Raw genomic sequence first — 27,342 nt, forward strand, 5'->3', positions numbered from 1 at the left:
GAACATGCTTTGACCATGACTTTGACTTTGACCATGACTTTGACCATGCTTTGACTTTGACCATGTTTTTGACTTAGACGATGACTTTGACTTTGACTTTGACTTTGACTTTGACTTTGACCATGACTTTGATCATAACCTTGATGAAAATGACTTTGACCATGACTTTGACTTTGACCATGACTTTGACCATGACTTTGACTTTGACCATGACTTTTACTTTGACCATGACTTTGACTTTGACCATGACTTTGACTTTGACCATGACTTTAACCATGACTTTGACTATGCCTTTGACCATGACTTTGACCATGAGTTTGACCATAACTTTCACCATGACTTTGACTTTGACCATTACTTTGACTTTGACCATGACTTTGACTTTGACCGTGACTTTGACCATGACTTTGACCATGACTTTGACTATGACTTTGACCATGACTTTGACCATGACTTTGACCATGAGTTTGACCATAACTTTCACCATGACTTTGACTTTGACCATTACTTTAATGATTAAGGTTAAAAAAGACAAAGAAGAAGATAGCGAAGGATTTGCTAAGAGTGAGGCGAGCATTAAAGACCTTAGGAGTGAATATTATAGAATATGATGAAACTGAGTCGGATGATGCAACATGTACCAGGTAACCCTCAGTTCAATATAGATCTTGGATCAGATAACCAAACTTAAATCAGATTTGAAGCAAACTTTACTGCAGCTTAGATCTTTGAAGCAAATTTAAGTGCAGCTTAGATCAGATTTGATCCAAACTGAAGTTGAGCTTAGATCAGATTGGAATCAAACTTAAGTTGAGCTTAGATCAGATATGAACCAAACTTAAGTTGAGCTTAGATCAGATAGGAGCTAAACCTAAGTGCAGCTTAGATAAGAATTTAACCAAATTTATTGATGAATTATATCAGATATTAACTAAACTTCAGTATAGCTTACATCAGACGTAATACAAGCTCAGCTAAAGCTAGAATCAGATTTGAGCCAAACTTAGATGTAGCTCAGATCGATTTGAAGCAAACTTAAAGATCAGGTCAGATCTGAACTTAATCAAAATTCTAAAATTGTATGTTTGGGTGCGCAGGAAACAGGGAAACTTCGATTTTATTAATTGTTTACTGCAAAAAATCGGCCTGCCAAGATTCCATCTCATGAAATACTGTAATGAATTAATTTTTATATATTCCTACTGTGTAGTGGGTTTAAACTGTAAATATGTCTAGGGACTACTGCAAGTTTGGTTGTGTTTGTGAAACAATTAAAATGAAACCTATCCCACCAACACACTGTGGAAAGGTAACTTTAAAGGAATTGTTCAGGAAATTTTAAGTAGCCCTAGGTTCAAAATCGATAATTGATTTAAGGCCTGGTGCTGTGGTGAATGGTTAGCGAGATTTTAATCTAAAATTTGGGGATTTGGCAGCTTTTTTTAATCGGAGCTGGAACCTTTAGTGTTGGGTACTCATAATCCTGATCGCTTGATGTTGATATTCACTGTGGCACTTTTAATTTTTAGGATAAACGCTTAATCTCTTTATCCTAGAATTGTTCCTCTCCTAATCAAAGCTCCCGTCAACCCCTGACTGGGTAGATTACCGTGCGTGATAAAGAAATTAGATTAACAAAATAACTAGATCAAGGAACGATCTCGATATCCACAATCCAAAGTTCCCAATTCAGGCGATTTAATTTCAGAGAATGAAATTTCTTTGAAAGTTAAAAATTCCGTTGTAAAAATAACTTTTGAACAAAACTATTGTTAAGGTTGAATGTATGTTCCAATGTTCGTGTAGTACGGATGCCCTCAAGTTTTCTACCTGTGAGAGCAGAAGAGTAAATATATCAGCTGCTGTCGGTTAGTTATATAAAAAACATCTTGAGGTGTATTCTGAAAATTTTCTTCAGCAAAATTTTTTTAACAATATTTAAAAACAAAAACAAAAAGTTTTGAAAAAAAATTGTATTTTTTTAGCCTATGACACCCCCCGGCCACCCATGAGTGTCCACAAAATTTTCCGCCCAATCGGTCCACCCGTTTGGCCGGCTATACTCAACATATATATATATATATATATACGAATGTCTTGTTTTATTATATAGATTTATAATGAACTTTGGTTCAGGAGCTCGAATACAGGAGGACACACAGAGGTTTATGGCCGCCGAAGAGAAGAAGTTTAACAACACCGTCCTCCTGACCTCCGGCCGGGAAAGTGTTATGCTCGGAGGCCGCGGAACTAAACGACAACGGAAAATACCGCAAAGATATCAGAATTCAACCCTTCTCCTAGACAAAGAGGAGAAGGAGTTTAGTCACAGGGAAACTAAGGTAGCTCAGTATTTATCAGGAGTGTTTAATTTCTGCTTAAAAATCCCCCCCCCCTCTTTCGGCATTTTTACAGTGGGGGAAAAGTCAGTTTTTTCCCGATAAAGTTGAGGGGGTTGGGGAAGGGTGGGAAGCGACTTTTAGTTGGAAAAGTATCTAAAAGAGGGAAAGACTTTTCTCCTGTAAATTTTACCAGATCAATCAATTTTATTTTTCTTCTCCAAAAATGAAAAATGCAAACTTAATTATTCATAGGAGTCGAGGGTGGAGCAAGAGCAAGAGGAAGATGAGGAAGAGGAGGTAGTGGAGGAAGAGGAGGCGGAGGAGGAAGAAGAAACGGATATGGAGAGCAGTTTTAACAAGTTGAGGAACAACGTGGATCTTATCCCGTGCACAGTGGTCATTCCAAAGGTATAATTTAGAATAAGATATAGTGCACTTGGTTTAGGGTACTTTTTCAAACCGTTCGTTTACGGTTTGTTAAAATAACGGAACCGACCAACTTTTTAGTTATCCGTTTGTTTACGGTTTATTAAAATAACGGAACCAACCAACTTTTTAGTCATCAGTTTGTTCTTAGCTAAGAACTGAACGTTCCATTCAAATTTTCTTTCGTTCTTTCTCAGAGGTACCATTTGTTACTGATCTCAATTAAGGGTTAAGAGCCACTCTTCGCTGAAACAATTAATTTTACGGTTTGTGTACAGTACAATAGTGCATTGCACACATAGAGAATAGAATATATATTAGAGGGGAATTTAGATAATCTTTCTGTATGAATTTTTTCAGTCCCTTTCAGTCTGAAAGGGAGTTCAAAGTGTACAAATCATGTAAATGTTCACAAATTATATGCAATAGAGTACATTAATACAGTATGTTCCCTAGACTATTCATTTCAATTTCGAAATTTTTAAAGCTGTTAAATAAACTTTATAATGAATTAGGTGAATAAAAACATCATTCGATTTATACACCTGCAGCATGGAAACAGTATAGCAAAATGGCCGTTTTACACTTTTTTCTAGTAAATTCCCTTCTAATATAAATTCTATTCTCTTTGATTGCACATCACTGCAGTACACACTGAAAGCTTAGTTAAGTGTTTGAGCAACTATGCCCAGCATTGACAATGATAGATAAATATTATCGTCAATGACACCTAGTTCATCAAGCGCATCATCTTCATTATATACATCGAGATGTACAAATACTTTACGTTCATCATCAAGTACATCTAGTACATCTTTACATAGTATAACTATAGTATAACTATAGTATAAACATCTAGTTTGTTCAGTAACATTTTTTCAGATTATCCTTCCGAAGAACACAGAAGTATGGTGTATGTATCATTGCAGGTAATTGACAAAATTGTCAAGGGTGTCAAAATTGTTAAAATTGTAATAATTGACAAAAATGTCAAAATTGTCAAGATTGTCAAAATTGTTATGATTGTCTAAATTGTCTGAATTGTCATAATTGACGAAATTGTCAAAATTTTCATAATTGTCAAAACTGTTATGATTGTCTAAATTGTCTAAATTGTCATAATTGACGAAATTGTCAAAATTGTCAAAATTGTCAAAACTGTTATGATTGTCTAAATTGTCTAAATTGTCATAATTGACGAAATTGTCAAAATTGTCAAAATTATCGAAGTTATGAAGAGCATGTTCGAAACTGTGAATGTATGTATAATCTAATATATTTATCTATTTATCTATGATATTTCTGTCTGTCTATCTATTTATCTTTTATTCATTAATATTTCTATCTATCTATCTATCTAATTATCTATCTATCCAGATACACGTGTCCCTGTAGACTCTATGAGAACCCTCTAGATTATGCCCCTGACGTGTCAAAATCCAGGTAAAAATCAAATCAGTGGCGTNTTTCTATATTTATCTATTTATTTATATTTATTTTTCCTATTTTTATTTAGCTATTTATTTATATTTATCTATTTATTTATGTTTATCTATTTATTTATATTCATCTATTTATTTAATAGAAATAAAGCAAAGCGCAGCATAGGAGGAAAATTTATCACCAAGGAATAAATATTCAAATTTATTATTTATTATTTTTTGTCTCAATTTAAAATAGCTCTTTTTATGGATTGTGATGAATTTCAAATACAATCAAAATATATAAACTTTTAATTCAAGTGAGCCTTGTATTATTGAGTGGCATATCCGATTTACCTCGATACCCTTTAAACCTTTGTCCTTTCATGCAAGGATTTCTTACTACTTAGATATTCCAATTTTTACAGCTGGAAAAGTAAGCGAGTTTTTGCCACAAACTCAAATTTTCTAATCCCTATATCTTTGCAACATTAAAGGTCTACAACAACGGGTTGCAATCAGAGATTGTGTCAAAAACTCGTTTCCTTGAGTGCACTGAAATTGCAAGAATACACTAACATAAGAATTAGGCAATCTACGTTATCCTCACTTGCAGAAAGGTTAAAAGGGTATCTCATGCAAATGGCGGGTCACTTGAAATTCCTCGCAATGACTTTAAAGAAAATATTAAGATAATGACATCCTTTATCAGATTAAAGATTAAAGGGAACAGCTCTGAGATGTTAATGGTTTTTATTTTTTAAAGGTTACTTTTTTATTGATAACTTGCGTTCACAACTTTTTTAACACTTGCTACACATATATTTCTAAACCTGTTGTAAGCTATAAAATGGTCAAGATCACTCTCCACTGAAACTCACTTTTTATTTGGCCAGTTTAATGTATGATTCTTTTCTATTCAACCCCTACTTAAAAGGTGAAATTTTTTTTCGAACAAAAATCTGAATATTTGTGAGTTTAGAAAACTGTATCTCCTGTTAAACCTATTATATCAGAGGAGGATTCGAGATTCATTGATGAACTGATACAATCTGATCAGGTAAACTGTTGTACTTATACAATCTGATCAGGTAAACTGTTGAACAAATCTGTACTTATACAATCAGATTAGGTAAACTGTTGTAAAGTACTGTATTCATACAATTAGATTACGTAAACTGTTGTACAGTACTGTACTTTTACAATAAGATGAGGTAAACTGTTTTACAGTACTTTACTTATTCAAATAGATCAGGTTAACTGCTGTACAGTACTGTACTTATACAATCAGATCAAGTAAACTATTTCACAGCAGTGTAGTTATACAATTAGAGGTACGCTGTTGTACATTAGTGTACGTATACAATAAGATCAGGTAAACTGTGGTACAGAACTGTACTTATACAATCTGATTAGATAAACTGTTGTACAGTACTGTACTTATACAATCTGATCAGGTAAACTGTTGTACAGTACTGTACTTATACAATCAGATGAAGTAAACTATTGTACAGCAGTGTACTTATACAATTAGATCAGGTACTCAGTTGTACATTAGCGTACGTATACAATAAGATCAGGTAAACTGTTGTACAGGGGATATCCCTGCTGGTTGTTACCACCACGGGATATCTCTGCTGGTTGTTACCACTACGGGATATCTCTGCTGGTTGTTACCACCACGGGATATCTCTGCTGGTTGTTACCACCACGGGATATCTCTGCTGGTTGTTACCACCACGGGATATCCCTGCTGGTTGTTACCACCACGGGATATCTTTGCTGGTTGTTACCACCACGGGATATCCCTGCTGGTTGTTACCACCACGGGATATCTCTGCTTGTTGTTACCACCACGGGATATCTCTGCTGGTTGTTACCACCACGGGATATCTCTGCTGGTTGTTACCACCACGGGATATCTCTGCTGGTTGTTACCACCACGGGATATCCCTGCTGGTTGTTAGCACCACGTGATATCGATTATAGAATAAATTTAATCCCTAGGTCTGCATAATATGGAGATTAAACTTTGATCCCAAAACTTTCTAAACATCTAGACATTTAAACTTGGAACTTATTTCTAATAAACTTGAGGAGGATGAAGACTATGGGGCAGATGCAGGAGAGGATGGAGATGAGGTTCTTGTAATAAATGAGAAGAGTAGTAGGACTTCACCATTAACTAAGGTTAGATTTTTCCATTAGTGGCAGATATCATAAATCTTAACCATGCAGCTTAGGATCCGGATCCGCAACATTTTCTTTTTCTGGATCTGGATCCAAGGGGGAAAATATCAACCAAAAACTGTCAAAAAAAACATTTTGCTCTAAAACTCAAATCTGAAATGTTTATAAAATGGAGAAAATTTGATATTTCTTTATCTCTGAATAGATAATTCATCAAGTTTTAGCATAAAAAATATGCAACAACAAAAATGAAGGAAAATCATTTGAAAATTTTTTTTTGTTAAAAATCAGGTTTATTACCTGGATGGGGATCCCGTGGATATAGGTTTCCGATCCGCATCAAAATTAAATGGATCCTAAGCAGTTATCTTAACGATCTTCCTGTACTTAAGAGTTGGGATTGTAAATTACTTTATTTTCAATGAATTTTAGGAGACCGCTAATAACCTTTATTCGGTTCCCCTCGGTCATTCTTCCAGGTATCAGATTTTTCGATGACCAATGACCATGAGTTGGCTTATGACCATTTGACCATTAACTATTTACAATTTTACATAGTTAAACAACAACTTGACTTTTGACCTTTATGACCTTTTACAATTTACAATTTTACATATGTAGAACGACTTGGCATATAACCATTATGACCATTAACTTTTTACAATCTATATAATAAAACAAGACATTTATATAAATGTTGCTTATAGCCGGCCAAACGGCTGGACCGAATGGGGTGACATAAGATTACTTATTTTCGGTAAGGGTTAATTTTTATTTTCCAGCCTGTTCCTTAACAACTAATTAGTTTACTATAGAATTCGTTTCATTTTTCTCCAAAATACTACAATCTCAGTTTAACTACCATATATTGCCGGTCACTCCCTTTAACAGTCAAACAACGACTTGACTTATATGATCATAACAAGAACAAGACCATAGAAAAGACCATAGAAAAGACCATGAACAAATATCAAGACTAAGACCATAGACAAGACCAAGACCAAGACCAAGAACGTTAACAAGATCAGGACTGAGATCATGAACCAAGATCATCAATAAGACCATAAACAAGACAATGAACAAGAACGTAAACAAGATCAAGAATCATGAACAAGATCATCAATAAGACCATGTACAAGTTCATGAACAAGAACGTTAACAAGATCAGGACTGAGATCATGAACCAAGATCATCAATAAGACCATAAACAAGACAATGAACAAGAACGTAAACAAGATCAAGACTGAAATCATGAACAAGATCATCAATAAGACCATGTACAAGTTCATGAACAAGAACGTAAACAAGATCAAGACTAAGATCATGAACAAGATCATCAATAAGACCATATTCAAGACCATGAACAAGAACATAAATGATCATGAACAAGATCATCTATATAAGACAATATACAAGACCATGAATAAGAACTTAAATAAGATCAAGACTAAGATCATGAACAGATCATCAATAAGACAATATACAAGACCGTGAACAAGAACGTAAACAAGATCAGGACTGAGATCATGAACAAAATCATCAATAAGACAATATAAAAGACCATGAACAAGAACGTAAACAAGATCAATACTGAGATCATGAACAAGATCAAGAAAGATACCATGAACAATAACAAGAGTATAACTGTAAATTTACATAAACATAATTCTACCGAATATTTAGAACCAGTGGTTTAATGGTGAAGCAGAATGCTGGGATGAAACTACCCTACAAACCTAAGTTCACACCGAGATTTAAGGAATGAGGAAACATTTATCTTTTTAAACTATATTTTTAAAATTGGTAGAATTAGATAAAACCTACTTAAAGGGACTGTACGCATAATTTCAAGTGACGTTCCGTGCAAAGGTGGGCATCTTCGATTTACAACGATACACTTTTAGCCTTCATATTGTCCTTTTTCTAGTTTTCAAAAGTGTTTAATTCTAAAAACTCTTCAATGGCAACCTGCATTAGAATTGCGCAGGACACTTTTGCAGAGAAACAATAATTGAAAATAATATGTTTTCGAAATTATCAATATTGATACGTTTGATTAGGCAAAGCTTTTTAAGGCACAGTTGTGAATCGAGTATTGTCATCTTTGCATGGAGATGGTTAAATAAAATTATTTTCTTGATTCTGAGAGTCGAACTTATTTTTTTAACATTCTGTGGCATTGTATTGTAATCATTTTTTATTACTTTTGTCTATGATGTTCTTTAGTCTTTGGATCTTACGCCTATTGTCGTTGATGTCCTTGTGTCTTTGGATCTTACGCCTATTGTCTTTGATGTCCTTGTTTCTTTGTTTTTTTTAACCCTATTGTCTTTGATATCTTTGTGCCTTTAACACTATTGTCTTTAATGTCCTTGTGTCTTTGTATTTTAACACTATTGTCTTTAATGTCCTTGTGTCTTTGTATTTTAACACTATTGTCTTTAATGTCCTTGAGTCTTTGTATCTTAAATCTATGATCTTTGATGTCTTTGTGCCTTTGGATCTTAAGTCTGTTGTCTTTGATGTCTTTGTGTCTTTGTATCTAAAATCTATGGTCTTTGATGTCTGTGTGCCTTTGGATCTTAAGTCTATTGTCTTTGATGTCTTTGTGCCTTTGTATTTTAACCCGATTGTCTTTGATGTCCTTTTTGGTCTTTGTATCTTAAAACTATTGTCTTTGATGTCCTTGTGTCGTTGTGTAATTACTAATTAACATCCATTTGTCCTTGTATAAATACTAATTAACGTTTAATCGTCTTTGTGTCTTTGTATGATTACTAATTAACATCCATTTGTCCTTTTGTCTTTATGTAAATACTTATTAGCATCCATTTGTCCTTGTGTCTTTGTGTAATTACTAATTAACATCTATTTGTCCTTGTATTTTTGTGCTCTTACTAATTAACATCCATTTCTCCTTGTGTCTTTGTATAATTACTAAGAAACATCCATTTGTCCTTGTGTCTTTTTGTAATTACTAATTAACATCCATTTTTCCCTGCGCCTTTGTGTAATTACTAATGAACATTAATTCGTCCTTGTGTCTTTGTGTAATTACTAATGAACATCAATTTGTCCTTGTGTCTTTGTGTAATTACAAATTAACATCCATTTGTCCTTGTGTCCTTGTATAATTATTAATAAACATCTAATCGTCTTTGTGTATGTTTAATCACAAATTAACATCCATTTGTCATTGTGTCTTTGTATGATTACTAATTAACATCCATTTGTCCTTGTGTCTTTGTGTAATTACTAATTAACATCTATTTGTCCTTGAATCTTCTTTGTGCTCTTACTTATAAACATCCATTTGTCCTTGTGTCTTTGTATTATTACTAATTAACATCTCTGTTTGTCCTTGTGTCTTTGTGTTATTACTAATTAACATCTGTTTGTCCTTGTATTTTCTAAAATTTATAATGTGCTCATGACGTCCAGGAGATTTTATCATTCAACAATTCTTCTGAAGTCAAGAAAATGGGGGAACTGAACAGCATTCTTAAAGGTTATTATTTTGACTCTACAAAATATTGTCTTTAATGAAGTTGGGATTAGTAAACGAGGGAGAAGTGGCACTTCGTTCCACTTTTTCTTGCTATTTATTAATTCCAATCTCAGGAAAGTTGGATGTCAAGTTACAAAGTACATATAATGTACCATAATTCCACTTATTTTTTTTCTTATTTGTTTACATCATTTATTATTTACTTATTTCTTGTCAATGTTAACTTTTTGTTTGAATTGTTACTCATTTTTTTTATTTTGTTTTACTCATTTGTAAAAATTGTTTTCTTATTTGTTAACATTTTGTTTATTTACATTAGAAGCTGAAACTGTGCCCGGTGACCCGGTTACACAGCTAAGTCTGAAGATTGCCCCTAAACAGTCAATACAGTACACGAGATGGGATGTATTAAAGGTACTAAATTAGTTGTACTGGAGTACATAAGTACAGAAGTAAGGTAGCAAGGAGAACAGGAGTACTGGAGTACAAGAATACAGGAATACAGGAATACAAGAATACAGGAATACAGGAATACATGAATACAGCAATACAGCAATACATGAATACAGGAGTACAAATATACAAGAATACAGGAATACAGGAATACAGGAATATAGGAATACAAGAATACAAGAATACAAGAATACAGGAATACAGGAATACAGGAATACAGGAATACAGGAATACATGAATACAGGAATACAGGAATACAAGAATACAGCAATACATGAATACATGAATACATGAATACATGAATACAAGAATACAAGAATACAAGAATAAAGGAATACGAGAATACAAAAGTAAAGGAGTAAAGTAATAGTGTACAGGTTAAGGAGTAAATACAGTAGCAAAGGAGTATACGAGTTAGTAAATAAGACGTGATACATTCAGTAGTTAAATAACCCTTTTTATTTCGACCGGGCATAAAACTTACCTTTGAACCTGGGAAACAATAAGCTAAATTCTCTAATTTCGACCGGACATAAACTTTACCTTTACACATTGGAAAAAATAAGTTAAATTCTTTAATTTCGACTGGACATAAACTTTACCTTTGTACATTGGAAACAATAAGCTAAATTCTTTAATTTCGACCGGACATAAACCTTACCTTTGTGCCTTGGTAATAATAAGCTAAATTTTTTTATTTCGACCGGACATAAACCTTACCTTTGTGCCTTGGAAATAATAAGCTAAATTTTTTTATTTCGACCGGACATAAACCTTACCTTTGTGCCTTGGAAACAATAAGTTAAATTCTTTAATTTCGACCGGACATAAAATTACCTTTGTACCTGGGGAACAACATGCTAAATCACTTATTGAAATTGATGAGGTAAATTTTGTTTTCATTATTTCAGGAGAAGTTCTTAAAAAGAGAGATTGATATATTCTTCTATGTCCGACCAGGTAGGTCAAGGTCATGGATGTCGAGTTGTTAATGTTGGTTGGGGTAAAGGTCGTCAAGGCATAGTCAAGGTGGTTATAGTTGATGTTTTCAAGTTATTAGGAAAGATAAGGTCGGGTACATTAAGGTCATTAAAGGTCATGGTCGAGGTTGTCAAGTTCTTAGGAAGGTTGAGGTCGAGGTCGTCAAGATCATTCAAGGTTATGGTTGATGTTGTCAAGTTCTTAGGAAGGTTGAGGTCGAGGTCTTCAATGTCTTTCAAGGTCATTGTTGATGTTTTCCAAGTTCTTATGATTGTCAAGGTCATTGTCGAGGTTTTCAGGTCGAAGACATTAAGGTTATTTTAAGGTCATGTCAGGTTTTTTAGTTTGTACGAAAATCAAGGATGTTAAGGACCGAGGTTCAAAAGTTCAGAATAAGTTTGCATTTAAATATTTTTTTTTTCACAGAGCATGAAAAAGTTTACCCCTGACTGAATCTTTAAATGATGGATATTACAGGGCGAGGAACCAATCTTCTGTTTTTGTGTGAAAGCGGGCAGAAAAGCTATATAGCCTCTGCAATAAACCTCAGGTAGGATTTCAAAAGGGTCTGTTTAAAGAAGTGTGTGATGAACCATTATTTGAATCTGAATAGGTCGTCACTTTTTTTTTCTTGAGTGTTCAGATTTCAAAAATATATTTTTCTTTAAAATTCATGAATAGTCAAACTTAGACATGAAAAATTGTGAAAATAGTAAATTCTATAATATAAGCTCAAGAATACAGAATTTGGAAAACATTGAAGTGGAAAATCTGTAAATTTTACTAATTTATTATTTTGATTTTTGATTTTAATATTATTCTTATTATTATCAAGTTTTACTATATTTAATCACATAAAATTTATAGTTCTTTATAGACTTAAATACTTTTCTTATTGTTTCATTTTGAATTCACTTAATTTTTTCATTATTTTTTATTTTTATTATTGTATCATATTCATTATCAGCGTCTAGCAGATTTACATCCTCGTACAGTTTATGTCTAATTTTTATCTTATTTTTGAATTTATTAGTTGGTATATTTTCATACTTTTCCTTTCGGTTAATAAAGTTTATGAGAAGATAATAATCATTATCATAATCATTATCATCATTATCATCATTATCATCATTATCATCATTATCATCATTATCATCATTATCATCATTATCACCATATCATCATTATTATCATCATTATCATCACTATCATCATTATCATCATTATCATCATTATCATCATTATTATCATCATTATCATCATTTTCATTATCATCATTATCATCATTATCATTATCATCATTATCATCATTATCATCATTTTCATCATTTTCATCATTATCATCATCATCATCATTATCATTATTATCATCATTATTTTTATTAGAAGCCTGGAGGGTGCATTGACCCATAAACTACCTTCTCTTGTGGAAGAGTGCCTTAAACCTTTAAACAAGGTAATATGTCTGAAAAGGATACACCGTTGTCTCTACTTGTCAAGCTTTTTTGGATGTCTAATTGTCCACATCTGTGTTTATTTTTTAAATCTAGCTATAAAATCTGTTAATCTATTTTGGTGTTTGTCTGTACAATAGTACAATTTATAATTGTCTGTCTGTTTATACTGAGGCCGAATTTGAAGAATTTGAGACGCGGGTCAAATGTCGTTGGTTCCACTTAAAATTGTATTCAATGTTAAAAGATTTAAGACGGCGCTCAATTAATACCTGTTTTTTTTTTGCGGATTTGAGACGCGGTTCAAATTCATTAAATTTGTGCTCCGGTCTATCTTCTTGATTTGTCACTTGAACAAATGTTCAATGTTAATCTAAATAGTGTATATACTACTAGGCTTTATGGCGCTTCGCACCCCATTTCCTGTTCTGTTAACAATTTTAAATTTTAACTCTTGTTTTGATAAGGGCCGTTCGGAGTCATTCTCAAATTTTGGCGGATGTTACTTTTTAAATTGGGTCATTTTAAAACATATTGATTGTCGATATTTTTTCCGGGAAAAATTGTTCAAGTTTGACGGTTCATAAACCTTCTCTGGAGTCATGTGAGTTGCCATAAAAAAAAATTGGCCCCCGAACGGGTTAAAGCCGAATTGGATACAAACAGACAGCAAAGTATTTATATAGTTTAAAATTATGTTTAAACTATCTAGGCTGATGATATGCAGTCCTATGCTGTACTGGAGAGTAATGGCTTAGTTTGGACTTTTCAAAGTCTTCTCTCTAGTAAGGAAAAGCCTAAGGTAAGACTTTGAGGACTTATCGTTTTAAGGCAAACCTGATTCCTGGACCTGATTTGACGAATTTGAGCCAGGTCTAGAGGCAGTTCAAACATGCATTTTGAATCAGTGATTCTGTAATTTGTCCAGAGCTGAAAATTTTCAATTGTGGTTTCTTTACACAGGTGACAATTTTGCCATGCGCATTTCTGCTGCACAAAAACAATGTAAGAGTTTAAGACTTTTTAAAGTTAGCAAAACGACATTATCTTTAACATTATTAATCAGTATGGTATCAAGGGTACCGTTGTGAATTAGGAATTTGACACAAGTTTGTAAATAAATCAAACAATTTAGTCTGCGCAGAAACGACGACGTAGCCTGGTTGTTCCTCCTCCTCCTCCCATGCCGAAGACCAACCCATCTCAACCCTCAGGAAGAGCACCTACAAAGGTTAGCTTTGTCTGTTTTTGTGCACACCTCATCCCTCCACTCTTGACAGTTTTTAATTCTTGGTTGAATATTGAAACCAGCCGAACCTTCCTAATAATAATAAAAATAAACAATCAAACTTCATCCCGTAGAAATCTATGCCTGTCTACCTAAACCAGCCGAACCTACCTACCTGTATCCCGTAGAAATATATGTCTATCTACCTAAACCAGCCGAACCTACCTACCTTCATTCCGTAGAAATCTATGCCTATCTACCTAAACTAACCGAACCTACCTACCTTCATCCCGTAGAAATCAATGCCTTTCTACCTAAACCAGCCGAACCTACCTACCTTCATTCCGTAGAAATCTATGTCCATCTGCCTAAACCAGCAGAACCTACCTACCTTCATCCCGTAGAAATCTATGCCTATCTACCTAAAACAGCCGAACCTACCTACCTTCATTCCGTAGAAATCTATGTCTATCTACCTAAAAGTTAAAAAAAAAAGGCGGTCGCGTGATAAAAATAAAAAAATTGTTCTGTTCTTCTTTAAATTTTTGTTTTACCAATTGATTTAGATCGATGTTCGTCACGTGAGCCTAAAGCTACCAATGGGTCAACCTATGGTGACCCTGGTTGACGGGGACAAGGCACTAATGCAGGTAGAAATCAAGCTGGCGTAAATCATATTTCAACCTTCTTATTTATTTCGAGTTTGGGTCGGGGAGTGAATAGCAGTACATCCCTTTGATTTGATTTGATTTTTTTTAAACCTGATTAAAGGATATTTCTAAAAAAAGTGCTGATTTATTAGAATAATATTTAAGTTCTTAAATCCAGTGATAACCAGAAGGCTCGAACAGAAAGACGAGTTTAAGTGGTCCAATGAACATGAAGCACAGCAATTAAGCGGTATAAATAGACCCATTTCACGTTATTAGTAATTTGATAATTATCTTGTAAAACTATTTGCTTTGTAACATCATCAAATACGCTTAATTATTCCTTAAATATCGTCTTCCTATTCAATTGTTTTCTGGTTCTCACTGTAGTTGAAGTTTGTGTGTCACTACTCGTATATTTACAAATCGTTAACATTTAATTAAGTAATGCACAATGCTCGTTTGTTTACATGCATTGTACAGTTTCACTATACAGTGCACAAATGTAGATTTTGTAGTACAAATTTGTAAATACTTTACTGTTAACGTGGAAAAAATGTATGGACTGCACATTTATTTAAACGCATGTTCTGTATTTTTTTTTACACTAATGTACTGCAACCTTTTATTTTTATTTATGTACAGGACATTTGTTTAGTTTATGTACTGTAGGTGAAACTGCCGCAAACCGGTATGAACCAGCACTGGACCTTGGTGAGTACAGGAACAGGAGGGGATCCAACTATACAATGTCCAGATTCTAATCTTGTTCTCAAGTGTGCCATCCTGCAACAGGTACATTCTCAGGGCTATGTCAGGTCCCACACAAAATTAGGGCCCGATCGTCTTTGTTATTATCATTATTTTTTATCTCTAAGTCGAATCTAAGAATTAACGATCTGCCATTAATCCAATGTCCAAATCTTGACCAATGAGTTAAACTCAAGTGAAATGACTTAATCATATTAGGAACGCGTCAACCTTAATTATGCCATTTAAAAGTTCAAAACTCATTTTTTTTGTGTTTATGAATAATATTGTTTTAGGCCGCATAATAAACTTAAAAGAGAACCTATTATATAATTAATGAGATTTAGCAATAAATCTGTTTCGGGCAGTCCTTTCTAAGGACTTAGGTGGCGAGGAGCGTCGACCCCTATTTCATTGAACGATGGGTTGTCTGACAAGGAAATTTATGTTATGGTACTTTAATCATGTGCTTTTTCTACATAAAATCAGAAACAGCTTCCCTTGATATTAAATTAAAAATTAACTATTTAGGCATCTAATCTTGCTTCTGCTACAAGTACCACTGTACGGATACCTATATCTGCAGATGCACAGGCACGGGCTCAAAATATTCAAATGTTGGATTTATTTTAATCATATTTTTTTTGTTGCCTTTGTAGTTTTTTTTAACTATTTAAAGGGTCTGTGAACGTAATTTCAAGTGACTCTTCATTTAAATAGAAGTTTGTCCGATTTACATTGGTACCCTTAAATGTATTCGATATCCTTGTTTTTGTTTTTGAAAAACTGTTGATTTTCCATTGTGGTCCCTCTACTCTATAGTCTACATCACATATCATATTTATAATTTGAAAACAGGTTATTTTCAATGCTTAAGTGACTTGAGCAATGCGCATTTCTGCTCAATGAAAACACTGTAGGAATGAACAGAGTTAAACACTTTTTCAAGTTATATTATTATCTTTCACATTATTGATTAGATAAAGGCTTTAAAGGTATCGTTTTGAATCGGGCATATCCCTCTTTTGATGAAGGGCCACTGATATGGGGTTTTTGACTCGATCCGGATGAATTAAATTTAAAAATACCATTTTTAATATAAAAATAATATAAATCTTAATAAGGGAAGTGAAAATCTAAGATGTGGGAAATAAGAATTCATTTTTCATTGATTTCGGCCATTTTGACGCTTTGACACAAAATAGGATTCTGCCTTTGGAGTGTACGCAGTTCCAGGTCTGAAATCCCATGTGTTCGTTGGACCTTTTACAGTTAAGGTTAGTCATTTCTCATCTTATGCGATCCCATTCCCAAGTAGTTACGTAAGATAGAAGATCCCAAGTAGAAGTAGGATAGAAGATCCCAAGAAAAAGTAGGATTCAAAATCCCAATTAAAAGTAGGATAAAGATCCAAAGTAAAAGTAGGATAGAAGATTCCATGTAAAAGTAGGATAGAAGATCTAAAGTAAAAGTAGGAAATAAGATCCAAAGTAAAAGTAGGATAGAAGATCCAAATTAAAAGTAGGATAGAAGATTCCAAGTAAAAGTAGGAAAGAAGATTCCAAGTAAAAGTAGGATAGAAGATCCAAAGTAAAAGTAGGGTAGAAGATCCCAAGTAAAAGTAGGATAGAAGATCCAAGTTAAAGTAGGATAGAAGATCAAAAGTAAAAGTAGGATAGAAGATCCCATGAAAAAGTAGGATACAAAATCCCAAGTAAAAGTAGGATAGAAGATTCCAAGTTAAAGTAGGATAGAAGATCCCAAGTAAAAGTAGGATAGAAGATCCAAAGTAAAAGTAGGATAGAAGATTCCAAGCTAAAGCAGGATAGAAGATCCCAAGTAAAAGTAGGATAAAGATCCAAAGTAAAAGTAGGATAGAAGATTCCATGTAAAAGTAGGATAGAAGATCCAAAGTTAAAGTAGGATAGAAGATCCCAAGTAAAAGTAGGATAGAAGATCTAAAGTAAAAGTAGGAAAGAAGATCCAAAGTAAAAGGAGGATAGAAAATTCCAAGTAAAAGTAGGATAGAAGATCTAAAGTAAAAGTAGGATAGAAGATTCCAAGTAAAAGTAGGATAGAAGATCTAAAGTAAAAGTAGGATAGAAGATCCAAAGTAAAAGTAGGATAGAAGATTCCAAGTAAAAGTAGGATAGAAGATTCCAAGTTAAAGTAGGATAGAAGATCCCAAGTAAAAGTAGGATAGAAGATCTAAAGTAAAAGTAGGAAAGAAGATACAAAGCAAAAGTAGGATAGAAGATTCCAAGTTAAAGTAGGATAGAAGATCCCAAGTAAAAGTAGGATAGAAGATCTAAAGTAAAAGTAGGAAAGAAGATCCAAAGTCAAAGTAGGATAGAAGATATCATGTTCTTTATAATAATCTTAATTAGTTTTCTTGTAGTTAAACGAAAGTAGCCTTATTAAGAAAAACCAGAAGGCGGTGTACTAGAAGTAAAATTAGTCTGTTTTATTTATACTATTATGTGATAGCCTGAAAAGTGTTCTATTTTGACAATTTCCTTTATGTTATTTTTTGCGCACATTACTTCTTAAACACACCACTACAAATAAACATGAATATTTATTCATACTTGATCAGACAAAGCTTTTGAGGGTGCCGTTGTAAATCTAACATTTCACTATATAAATGGAGAGTCACTGGAAATACATCTACAGTCACTTTATGATGTTTTGAACAGGTTCGGCAAGTTGGTCAGATTCCTCAGCTTGTTGAAGATGCTGCTGAAGACAAGAACGATGAGGATGTAGAGATTCTTGATCCAGAGACAGTGAATTTGGTATGCATTCATTCTTACATCCTTTCATCCTTCCTTTCATCTTTTCATTCATTCATCCTTTCATGCATCCTTATATTCATCATTTCTTTCTTTCAATCTTTCATTCTTTAATTCATTCATCCTTTCATTCATTCATCCTTTCATTCATTCATCCTTTCATTCATTCATCCTTTCATTCACCCTTTCAACCTTTCATTCTTTCATCCTTTCATTCTTTCATCCTTTCATAAATTCATCCTTTCATTAATTTATCCTTTCACTCTTTCATAAATTCATCCTTTCATTAATTTATCCTTTCATTCTTTCATCCTTCACCCTTCAACATCGACAAAAGAAGAAAGGCTTGACAAAAAATTTATATCAGGCAGAGGAACTGAAAAGTGAGAATATTAAAACAGCAACAGCGGAAACAGTTCCTGTCTTTCCAGAGTATAAGAACGGGAAGGTTATCAGGAAACCAATGAAATCCGGGAAACAGGAGAATGAAAAAAAGGAGGCTGTATATAATAAAGTGGCGGATGGTATGGAGGTTGAAGAGAATAATACGGAGGCAGAAGTGGAGGCAAAAACTGTGTCGGAGGCTAAAGTGGAGGCAAAAACTGTGTCGGAGGCTAAAGTGGAGGCAAAAACTGTGTCGGAGGCTAATGTGGAGGCAAAAACTGTGTCGGAGGCTAAAGTGGAGGCAAAGACTGTGTCGGAAGCAAATACAGAAGAAGAGTATACCAAAGGAACCAAAATAACTTTAAGGAAAACAAAACACAAAATATTTCTTTATTATACATTTTAAATCCTTGGCCTTCATTTTTTTGACCTTCCTTTAATCTATTTTTCATTTTTTTTGAAAGATTGGTTACCAAAACCCATACAGGAGTTTTTCAGACTTCAGTTAACTTGACTGAAGCAATGATTTCAGCCATCAGGACGTTATATTTACAGAATTACAGATCGGCATTAATTAGTCTCGTCTTTATAAGTTATAACATTAATTACTATCAACATTCTATCCTTAGAAGAAAGACTTGAACTTATAACGGATGGTCTCAATAAACATAAGAATTAAGTGATGACTTATATATCGTCTTTGTTCCACACGGCATTTTTTAATTCTTTAGCATAATTTTTTGTATAAATCCCAGTTTGAACATTAACCACAGAATATTACCAGTCTTGTGATTTCAAATATGTGGTCTGCCATTTTCATTCATTCAAAATTCATGTTTAGATATTAAGAAATTTGTGCAGATTCCAAATGATAAAAAATAAAATGAAAATTGTCAGTTTTTAAGGTATGAAATGGTAGACCACATTCCTGAAATCTCAAGACTGGTCAAAGGTCAAAGATCGAAGGTCGAAGGTCGAAGGTCGAAGGTCGAAGGTCGAAGGTCGAAGGTCGAAAGTCGAAAGTCGGAGGTCGAAGGTCGAAGGTCGAAGGTCGAGGGTCGAGGTCAAAGGTCGAAGGTTGATTCCAATTATTATTTCTATTTTAACCATTTAAGGGTTACCCACAAAGTAAAGAATGAGACTTCCCTGACGACATTTTTATTTAAAAAATTTAAGATTTGACTAAGTGTTGAGTTTTGTGGTAGGTATAAGGACGACGGTAAAGAGAAGATCCACACTGGTCTCCTAGCAGATTGTGGTAGAGTAACTCTCCCCTATCCCCTACACCCTGAGTATCAGGTAGTCTGTCCTTCCCTCCCGCGTACATATCTCTGGTTGAAAGAGTTCTACTCCTCTCCCAGAGCTAAACCCAACCCTGCTCCGCAACTCAATCCTGAATCCATACCTGAGAATGAGAATCAGAATTTGAAGGAAGATATTAAACTTCTGAAAGAATCTTCTCCCTCCCAATCTTCTATTTCGAAGATGACGGAGAAAAAGCTTGCTACACCAGAACTTCCAATTGTAAGTTTCAACCAACATTTGAACTTAATGGAAAACAAGATTCTTTTCATGAAAAAGTTACAAATTGGGTTTTGGGTAAAATATTTATGAAAAAGCTCAATTTTCTTGGTTGCTTTTACTGATTTAAAATTAACTTAGTCTTATTCAGTTTTATTTCAAAATTTTCTGCTCACATAAAAAAGGCTATTTTTAATTTTCATTTTGAAACATTTTTGTTTTTTGTTTTTAAAGTTTTATCGATTGCAAAATTTCTACAATTTCGTTTCTTCAGGTTGTCAGGGTTCCAGGAAAAGAGGAGAAAAAGAAGGTGTGTTAACCCTTTTTCCTTTTACTTGCTTTTTAACGTTTACGTCAAAATAACCCATAGTTAGTTTTTAGTCATAAAGTGATTTTAAGGTCCTTTAAACGGGCACATAAAACGTCAAAACTAAAAACGATAAGCAAACAAAGATCTGACATAAAACGTCAAGGCTAAAAACGATAATCAAATAAGGTCCGGACATAAACGTCCAAACTAAAAACGCTAAGCAAACAAAGTCCGGACATAAAACGTTAAAACTAAAAACGATCAGCAAACAAAGTCCGGACATAAAACGATAAGCAAACAAAGTCCAGACCTAACACATCAAAACTCAAAACAATAGGTAAACAAAGTCTGGACTTAACACGTCAAAACTAAAAACGATAATCAAATAAAGTCCGGACATAAAATTTCAAAACTAAAAACGATAGGCAAACCAAGTCCGGACTTAAAACGTCAAAACTAAAAACGCTAAGCAAGCAAAGTCCGGACATAAACGTCAAGTTACCAAAAGTACAAATATTTAATTCAAGTCATCTGACATGACGGATAGTATCTTCTTTAAATATCAAGTAGTAATATCTGTTTGTTAAATATCGGGTAGTAATGTCCGTTCATAACTCAGGAACCCCTTGACCGATTGCCTAAAATGTTGATTGGGAAACGTTGTAGAACCACTACACGGGAATGTTCTTAGCTTGGTTAAAAAAAATAAATTAAAAAGTAATTTATACAGAGAAAGCTTAGTTTTCAGGAAATGCTGGGTTCCCTGATTTTATACTTTTGTTTGTATTTCTTCTAAATCTGAATTCTTCGTGTTCAGGTTTATGGAATGTTGATTCAGAGTAGACAAGAGAAGGAGGAGAGTAAACTCTTCTACGATCTTGGCACCTTAACATTTAGGTAGGAGTACATGGAGTCTAGTAGTTTAGGAGTACATGGAGTCTAATAGTGTAGGAGTACACTGAGAATAATGATATAAGTACATGGAGTCTAGTAGTGTAGGAGTACACGGAGTCTAATAGTGTAGAAGTACACGGAGTCTAGTAGTGTAGGAGTACACGGAGTCTAATAGTGTAGGAGTACACAGAGTCTAGTAGTGAAGGAGTACACGGAGTCTAATAGTGTAGGAGTACACTGAGTCTAGTAGTTTAGGAGTACACGGAGTCTAACAGTTTAGGAGTACACGGAGTATAGTAGTTAAGGAGTACACGGAGTCTAATAGTGTAGATGTACACGGAGTCTAGCAGTTTAGGAGTACACGGAGTCTAGTAGTTTAGGAGTACACGGAGTCTAGAAGTTTAGGAGTACACGGAGTCTAATCGTGTAGAAGTACACGGAGTCTAGCAGTTTAGGAGTACACATAGTTTAGGAGTACACGGAGTCTAATAGTGTAGAAGTACACTGAGTCTAGCAGTTTAGGAGTACACAGAGTCCAATAGTGTAAAAGTAGAAGGAGTCTAGCAGTTTAAAGAGTACACGGAGTCTAGTAGTTTAGGAGTACACGGAGTCTAGTAGTTTAGGAGTATATTGAGTCTAGTAGTGTAGAAGTACACGAAGTCTAGTAGTTTAGGAGTACTCGAGTCTAGTAGTTTAGGAGTCCATGAAGTCTAGTAGTGTAGGAGTACAACGAGTCTAATAGTGTAGGAGTACACGGAGTCTAATAGTGTAGAAGTACACGGAGTCTAGTAGTTTAGGAGTACACAAAGCCTAGTAGTTTAGGAGTACATGGAGTCTAATAGTATAGAAGTACACGGAGTCTAGTAGTTTTTAGGAGTATACGGAGTCTAGTAGTTCAGGAGTACACAGAGTCTAGTAGTTTAGGAATACACGGATTCTAGCAGCTTAGGAGTACACGGAGTCTATTAGTTACGTGGAGATTGGTAGTTTAGGAGTACACGGAGACTAGTAGTTCAGGAGTACATGGAGTCTAGTAGTTTAGGAGTACACGGAGACTAGTATTGTAGGAGTACACAGAGATGATTAGTATGTAGTAATGTAGAAGGTTAGTAATGTAGAAGAGGAATGTAGGAGTATATAGAAATGTAGAACTGTAGGAGTATATAGAAATATAGAATTTAAAGGAGTAAAGAAATGTGAGTCAAGAATTGTAGAAATTCAGAATGATAACAGGTGTGAGACTATGTTCAATCGTAAAGCCTATGTTTGTAATAAATAATTTATCATAATTAATGTTTTCTAGTAAATTGTTCACCAAGAACACCACCAAAACCATGATCCTGAACCGGGCTAAGACTGAATTAGAAAATCTGAATGAAGAAGGACGAGTTCTAGAAAATTCTAAACAAGCACTTATGAGAAGACGTGCTAAACTGTTTGATGACTTTACAAAGGAATGCATTCACAAATGTTAAAAGTGATCTGTGTCCTCTTAGGAGCCTTTTTTAAACATATTCTGTACAAAGCAAAATTCATTTTAAATTAATCTTTTAAAAAAGTTCTTACTTTATTTGTGTCTGCATCTCAGAGCTTGGATGGGTTACCCTTTGATAAAAAGAAACTGGCAGTTTCTAACTTAAAGTATCTCCTGAGCAAAAAGGAGGAGCCTGCTTCTGCTAGAAAGCAGAAACAAGAACCTAGTCAACCATCCTTACCAACTAGTCAGGGAGCAGAGTGTTCCACTGTGTCTCCAGTCCGTCCTCATCGTGCATCTCCACCTACTCCATATACAGATGTCACAGGTTTCTTTAAAAGATTTATTCAAAACGATGCTATGTGATGATCTTTTTCATTTTGTTGTGGATGAGGTTTCTGGGTTTGTCGTTTTTTGTTGGTTCAAATTTTTTTCTGTTTTTGTTTTTTAAGCTGAAAATCCATTCACCAATGCTTTTCATTTGTCAAAATTTGAGAATTTCTGTTTAACATCCAAAATATTTTCTCCAAAATATTTAAATTTTATAGGAATTAAAACTGTGAAAGCAGATGGAACCATTATTAAGCCTATGAATGCTTTCACTATTTGGGCCCGAGAGAAGAAATCTGAATATATATCTCGGGGTGTTCATGTTGATCAACTAGGATCATATCTACCCAAAACATGGATTCTGCTCAATGATAAGGCTAGACATCGATATGTCATGGAGGCAAAGCATCTGAGAATCCTTCACAAGATTCAGCATCCAGAGTTTTATGCATCAGAGGCATCTGAAACTAGTAATTCCGTCCAATCTACAACTATCAGCCCTTCAGTCCCACAAGAGTTACCTGGAAGGTCTCGTCCTGCTCCTGGGCTCATCCCTCTGACATCTTCACAAAAAGTTAACATTTCACATCACGATACAAAGAATATCTCAGTAATCAGCCAAGCTCATAGAACAAGTCAGATTTCTGTCCAAGCATTACCAAAGCCCTCCACGTCCAATCACAATCTGGTATCAGACACTCAGAGCAATGTTTCGTCCAATCAGAACCAGGGATTTATAGCACGAGGTATCAATGTACCCAATCAGAGGAGAGTTTCATTGCCTGAGAAAGCTCTGTCCCCAGTTGAGCAGGGTGGTACTCTAGACCTTTCTGAAATTCCATCTGATGCTGCTGATGTTCTAGGCTTAGCCCTTCTCTCGAGTGGGATACAGGTAAACATACTTTCATTATCTGGACAGTGGAATCTTCTGTATTTTTGAAAGTAAGAATTTAATAACTTCAGTTTCTGAAGAAAAACTGGAAATTGAAATAAATGAACTTTAATTGTTTGGAAATTTCATAGATAATAAAATCCCAGATAGGACATTTCATATACTGGAAATTTTAAAGAAAAATAAATTCATTTATAGGACATTTTCATAAATAGGTAATTTCATAGACAGAAAAGCAATTTTGATTTATTAGATATGATTTTTTGGAAGAAGCAAAAAATAATTTTATCCATGCAAAATATCCTCAGTCCTATTTTTGAAATGTTCTAAATTTTTTTTCTATGAAATGCCCTGTCTGTAAAATTGTCATATCAGTGATTTTTTTTAATCTATGAAATGTCTTTCTAATAAATGTCTTTCAATGATATGTCCCAACACTACTGTTTTGACTGTTTTGGAAGAGCTTGATTGTTTCAGGGTTTTAGAGAGGAATTGAGTTTTTGCCACAAACTCTGTTTTGATAATCTTTGTATCTTTGCAACCCGATGTTGAGGACCTTATATTGTTCAAACTATCATTTCTGTCAGCTGAAATAATCTAAGCTTGAAAAAACAATGGTTTACTCTTACAGATTGCAAAGATATAGGGATTAGAACATTTGAGTTTGTGGGAAAGACTCAATTCCTTTGTTCCTATATTTTTTGTCTGTAAATAAAATGTTTGAAAATCAGGAGATGGAAGAAGCCCCGACTGTTTCCCATCAGGCCTGGGCCCAGCAACAGTATTCCCAGCAGCAATATATTCCAGCAAACCAGCAACAGTTCATACATACCGGGGAGCAGCAGCAGCACCAGTTTTTCCATGCAGGAGAGCAGCAGCAAGTGGAACAAGAGCACTTTGTTGTTATGTCTGATACTGGTCAAATATATAACAGGTTGGGATAAATGAATATAATTTTAAAATGCTGGACAGGGAAGTTAAGGAATTTTACTTGCCTAAAACTTTAGCCTAATGGAAATTGGAACCTGAAGTTCCAATGTTCAATGAAGTAAAATTTCCTTAATTCCTAATTAACTAGGTTTATTTCACTTTATCTTTTTTTCATAATAAAAATCTGTAGTTTTCTCACAAAGTAAGCCATGAGCATATATGCAGGATGTATTATTACTTAATTTAAAGGAATTGAGTCATTGCCACAAAATCAAATTTTCCAATCCCTGTATTTTTGCAACCTGATGGTGACTATCTTGGATATTTCAAGCTTAGATTATTTTATGAAACAGAATTCATAGTTTGAAATATCTAAGCCATAGGGTTGCAAAGATATAGGGATAGGAAAATCAGAGTTTGTGGCAAAGATCCAATTCCTATATGAGAATTCTTATCCCCCATTTTGTGATTTGCCGGTGTAAAATTAAGTAACATTTTTATCGGCAAAACAGGTTTTCTTTTAAGTTCTGCGGATTTTCATTTTCAAAATCGCACATTTCGTCCAACATGAAAATTTATTGTTCGTGAACGACCATTTCGATCGTGTTTTTTAATCAAAATTAACGTTTATTTTCCATTAAATTCATTCTTTTTTTCACTGAACGATTGTTCTGAAAAACCATTTGTTATTTTAAATGTTCTTTCATTAAAAAAAACACAAGGCATCTGCATAGATATCATTATTCCAAGGAACATTTAAAGTGACAGTAAGCGTAATTGCAAAAATGGCAATGCCTGATTCACAACAGTACCCTTAAAAGCTTTGTCTGGTCAAGAATGAATTATATATCACTATTTTTGTTTTCTTTTTAAACTGTTCATTTTCATTTGCGGGTAATCTGCGAATACTTTTCTTGCTTATAAGAAGCAAGGGAGAAACTTACGGAAATAAACACTTTTTGAGTCAAAAAAAACTGCGTATCTTCCACATTAAGGTTTCGGTGGTACCGTTGTAAATTGGTCAATGTCATCCCTGCATGCAGGGTCACTTGAAATTACTCTTACAGCCCCTTTCAGTGAAATTATATTCCGCTGGCAAAGTAATTTAGAAGAATGATGGATTGTATTCTAGGGGTGATGAGGAAGTTGTACATCTTGCTGATGGTGGCGGGCAATATATTATGCAGGATGGAGGCCAACAGTTATTCCTAGGACAAAACAATGCTGGTCTTTCTAGTCAAATGCTGTCATCGAACTACCAAGAGAACCAGGGGAGACGGGTTTACGTCCAGGATTTGGAGGGTGTTCAGAGAGAGGTGTATCTTGAGCAGGGCAGGGAGGAGGAAGAAGTGTATCTCCAGGAGGGTGGGGAGACAGGAGAAGTGTACCTAGAGCAGGGAGGGGAGGAGGGGGAGGTGTTCCTGCAGCAAGGAGGAGAGGAGGGAGGAGTATATATGGACCAGGATCAACCAATCTATGTAGATGAGTTGGGGAGACAGGTAGTCTTTCAACAGGAACAGGAGCAGGTAGCTCAATCAATCCATTATTCATTTAATTCATCGAATTATGTAATCTCCTTTGGTGCACTTTAAATCATTTAATTAATTTATTTATTTATTCATTCAGTCCTTCATTCATCCTTCCGATAATTTATTTTTATAATTTCATTCATTCGTTGATTTATTGATGTTTAGGACCAAAGATCTCAACCTCAGTACTATATGCAGAACGGAGAGCTCTTTCAGATTATTGAAGAAGATGTCATGCAAATAGATTAATAAATAGATGTTTAATGGCCACCGACAAATCAATAATTGATTGATTAACTGTTCGATTAATGGCCACCAACTGATAATTTAAGTAATGACAACTAACAGATCATTAGTTGATTTATTAATGGCCACTAACAGATCAGTAATTTATTGATTTAAAATGTAAATTATGTCACGTTTTTATTTGCTTTATCAGCTATAATGGCTTTAACTGATAGAAAATCATTATATCAGCTATATGAAAATCATTATATCAGCTATATGAAAATTTTTCTGAAATAGTTGGATTTTTCTAATTTCTTGTTTCTACCTCAAATCCTTAAATGGAAATATATGCTTATTATTATACACTTGTAGTTTTAATGGAGTACTATAGGTCAGCGCTATATCCACTAATAAGGCAGGGTCGGAGAGTTAGCACCAGAGAGAATAATAAACCTTGATTTTTGGCGCATAAAAATAAACAAAAGAGTGTTTAGTAGTTTTATGGCCTTGGTGGCCTCTTTTAAATCTATGGTGAACATATCCTGAAACCCATCTATTCCCAGCTGAGATGGGGTAAAATTTTCACTATTTTCTGATGGGCTTAAAAGCAAAATATCACCCCAGCTGAGTACACCTTTCAACATTTGCGCATTTT

At 34.2% G+C, this 27,342-nt stretch overlaps 1 protein-coding gene across 1 annotated transcript in view; it reads left to right on the forward strand.

Annotated features, from left to right (window-relative positions):
* The window catches only part of LOC111702639 (uncharacterized), a 34,816-nt gene extending 7,766 nt beyond the window's left edge, over positions 1-27,050 (forward strand). The window contains exons 15-48 of the mRNA XM_023474396.1: positions 522-644; positions 1,237-1,309; positions 1,778-1,868; positions 2,137-2,342; positions 2,595-2,750; positions 3,651-3,697; positions 4,146-4,211; positions 4,354-4,396; positions 5,172-5,249; positions 6,290-6,379; positions 6,812-6,858; positions 8,063-8,138; positions 9,821-9,887; positions 10,207-10,301; positions 11,252-11,300; positions 11,799-11,871; positions 12,708-12,777; positions 13,488-13,577; positions 13,911-14,006; positions 14,570-14,653; positions 15,326-15,448; positions 15,935-15,997; positions 16,609-16,680; positions 18,100-18,198; positions 18,563-18,945; positions 19,785-20,103; positions 20,375-20,410; positions 21,228-21,307; positions 22,608-22,758; positions 22,893-23,106; positions 23,327-24,000; positions 24,732-24,934; positions 26,063-26,456; positions 26,625-27,050. Of these exons, the coding sequence (XP_023330164.1) occupies positions 522-644; positions 1,237-1,309; positions 1,778-1,868; positions 2,137-2,342; positions 2,595-2,750; positions 3,651-3,697; positions 4,146-4,211; positions 4,354-4,396; positions 5,172-5,249; positions 6,290-6,379; positions 6,812-6,858; positions 8,063-8,138; positions 9,821-9,887; positions 10,207-10,301; positions 11,252-11,300; positions 11,799-11,871; positions 12,708-12,777; positions 13,488-13,577; positions 13,911-14,006; positions 14,570-14,653; positions 15,326-15,448; positions 15,935-15,997; positions 16,609-16,680; positions 18,100-18,198; positions 18,563-18,945; positions 19,785-20,103; positions 20,375-20,410; positions 21,228-21,307; positions 22,608-22,758; positions 22,893-23,106; positions 23,327-24,000; positions 24,732-24,934; positions 26,063-26,456; positions 26,625-26,708 (4,615 nt within the window). The 3' untranslated portion in view covers positions 26,709-27,050. The remainder of the gene's footprint in view (positions 1-521; positions 645-1,236; positions 1,310-1,777; positions 1,869-2,136; positions 2,343-2,594; positions 2,751-3,650; positions 3,698-4,145; positions 4,212-4,353; positions 4,397-5,171; positions 5,250-6,289; positions 6,380-6,811; positions 6,859-8,062; positions 8,139-9,820; positions 9,888-10,206; positions 10,302-11,251; positions 11,301-11,798; positions 11,872-12,707; positions 12,778-13,487; positions 13,578-13,910; positions 14,007-14,569; positions 14,654-15,325; positions 15,449-15,934; positions 15,998-16,608; positions 16,681-18,099; positions 18,199-18,562; positions 18,946-19,784; positions 20,104-20,374; positions 20,411-21,227; positions 21,308-22,607; positions 22,759-22,892; positions 23,107-23,326; positions 24,001-24,731; positions 24,935-26,062; positions 26,457-26,624) is intronic.
* The last annotated feature ends 292 nt before the right edge of the window (positions 27,051-27,342 follow it).

The sequence above is a fragment of the Eurytemora carolleeae genome, unplaced genomic scaffold, assembly GCF_000591075.1.
Source record: "Eurytemora carolleeae unplaced genomic scaffold, Eaff_2.0 scaffold138, whole genome shotgun sequence".
In the NCBI taxonomy this organism is placed as follows: domain Eukaryota; kingdom Metazoa; phylum Arthropoda; class Copepoda; order Calanoida; family Temoridae; genus Eurytemora; species Eurytemora carolleeae.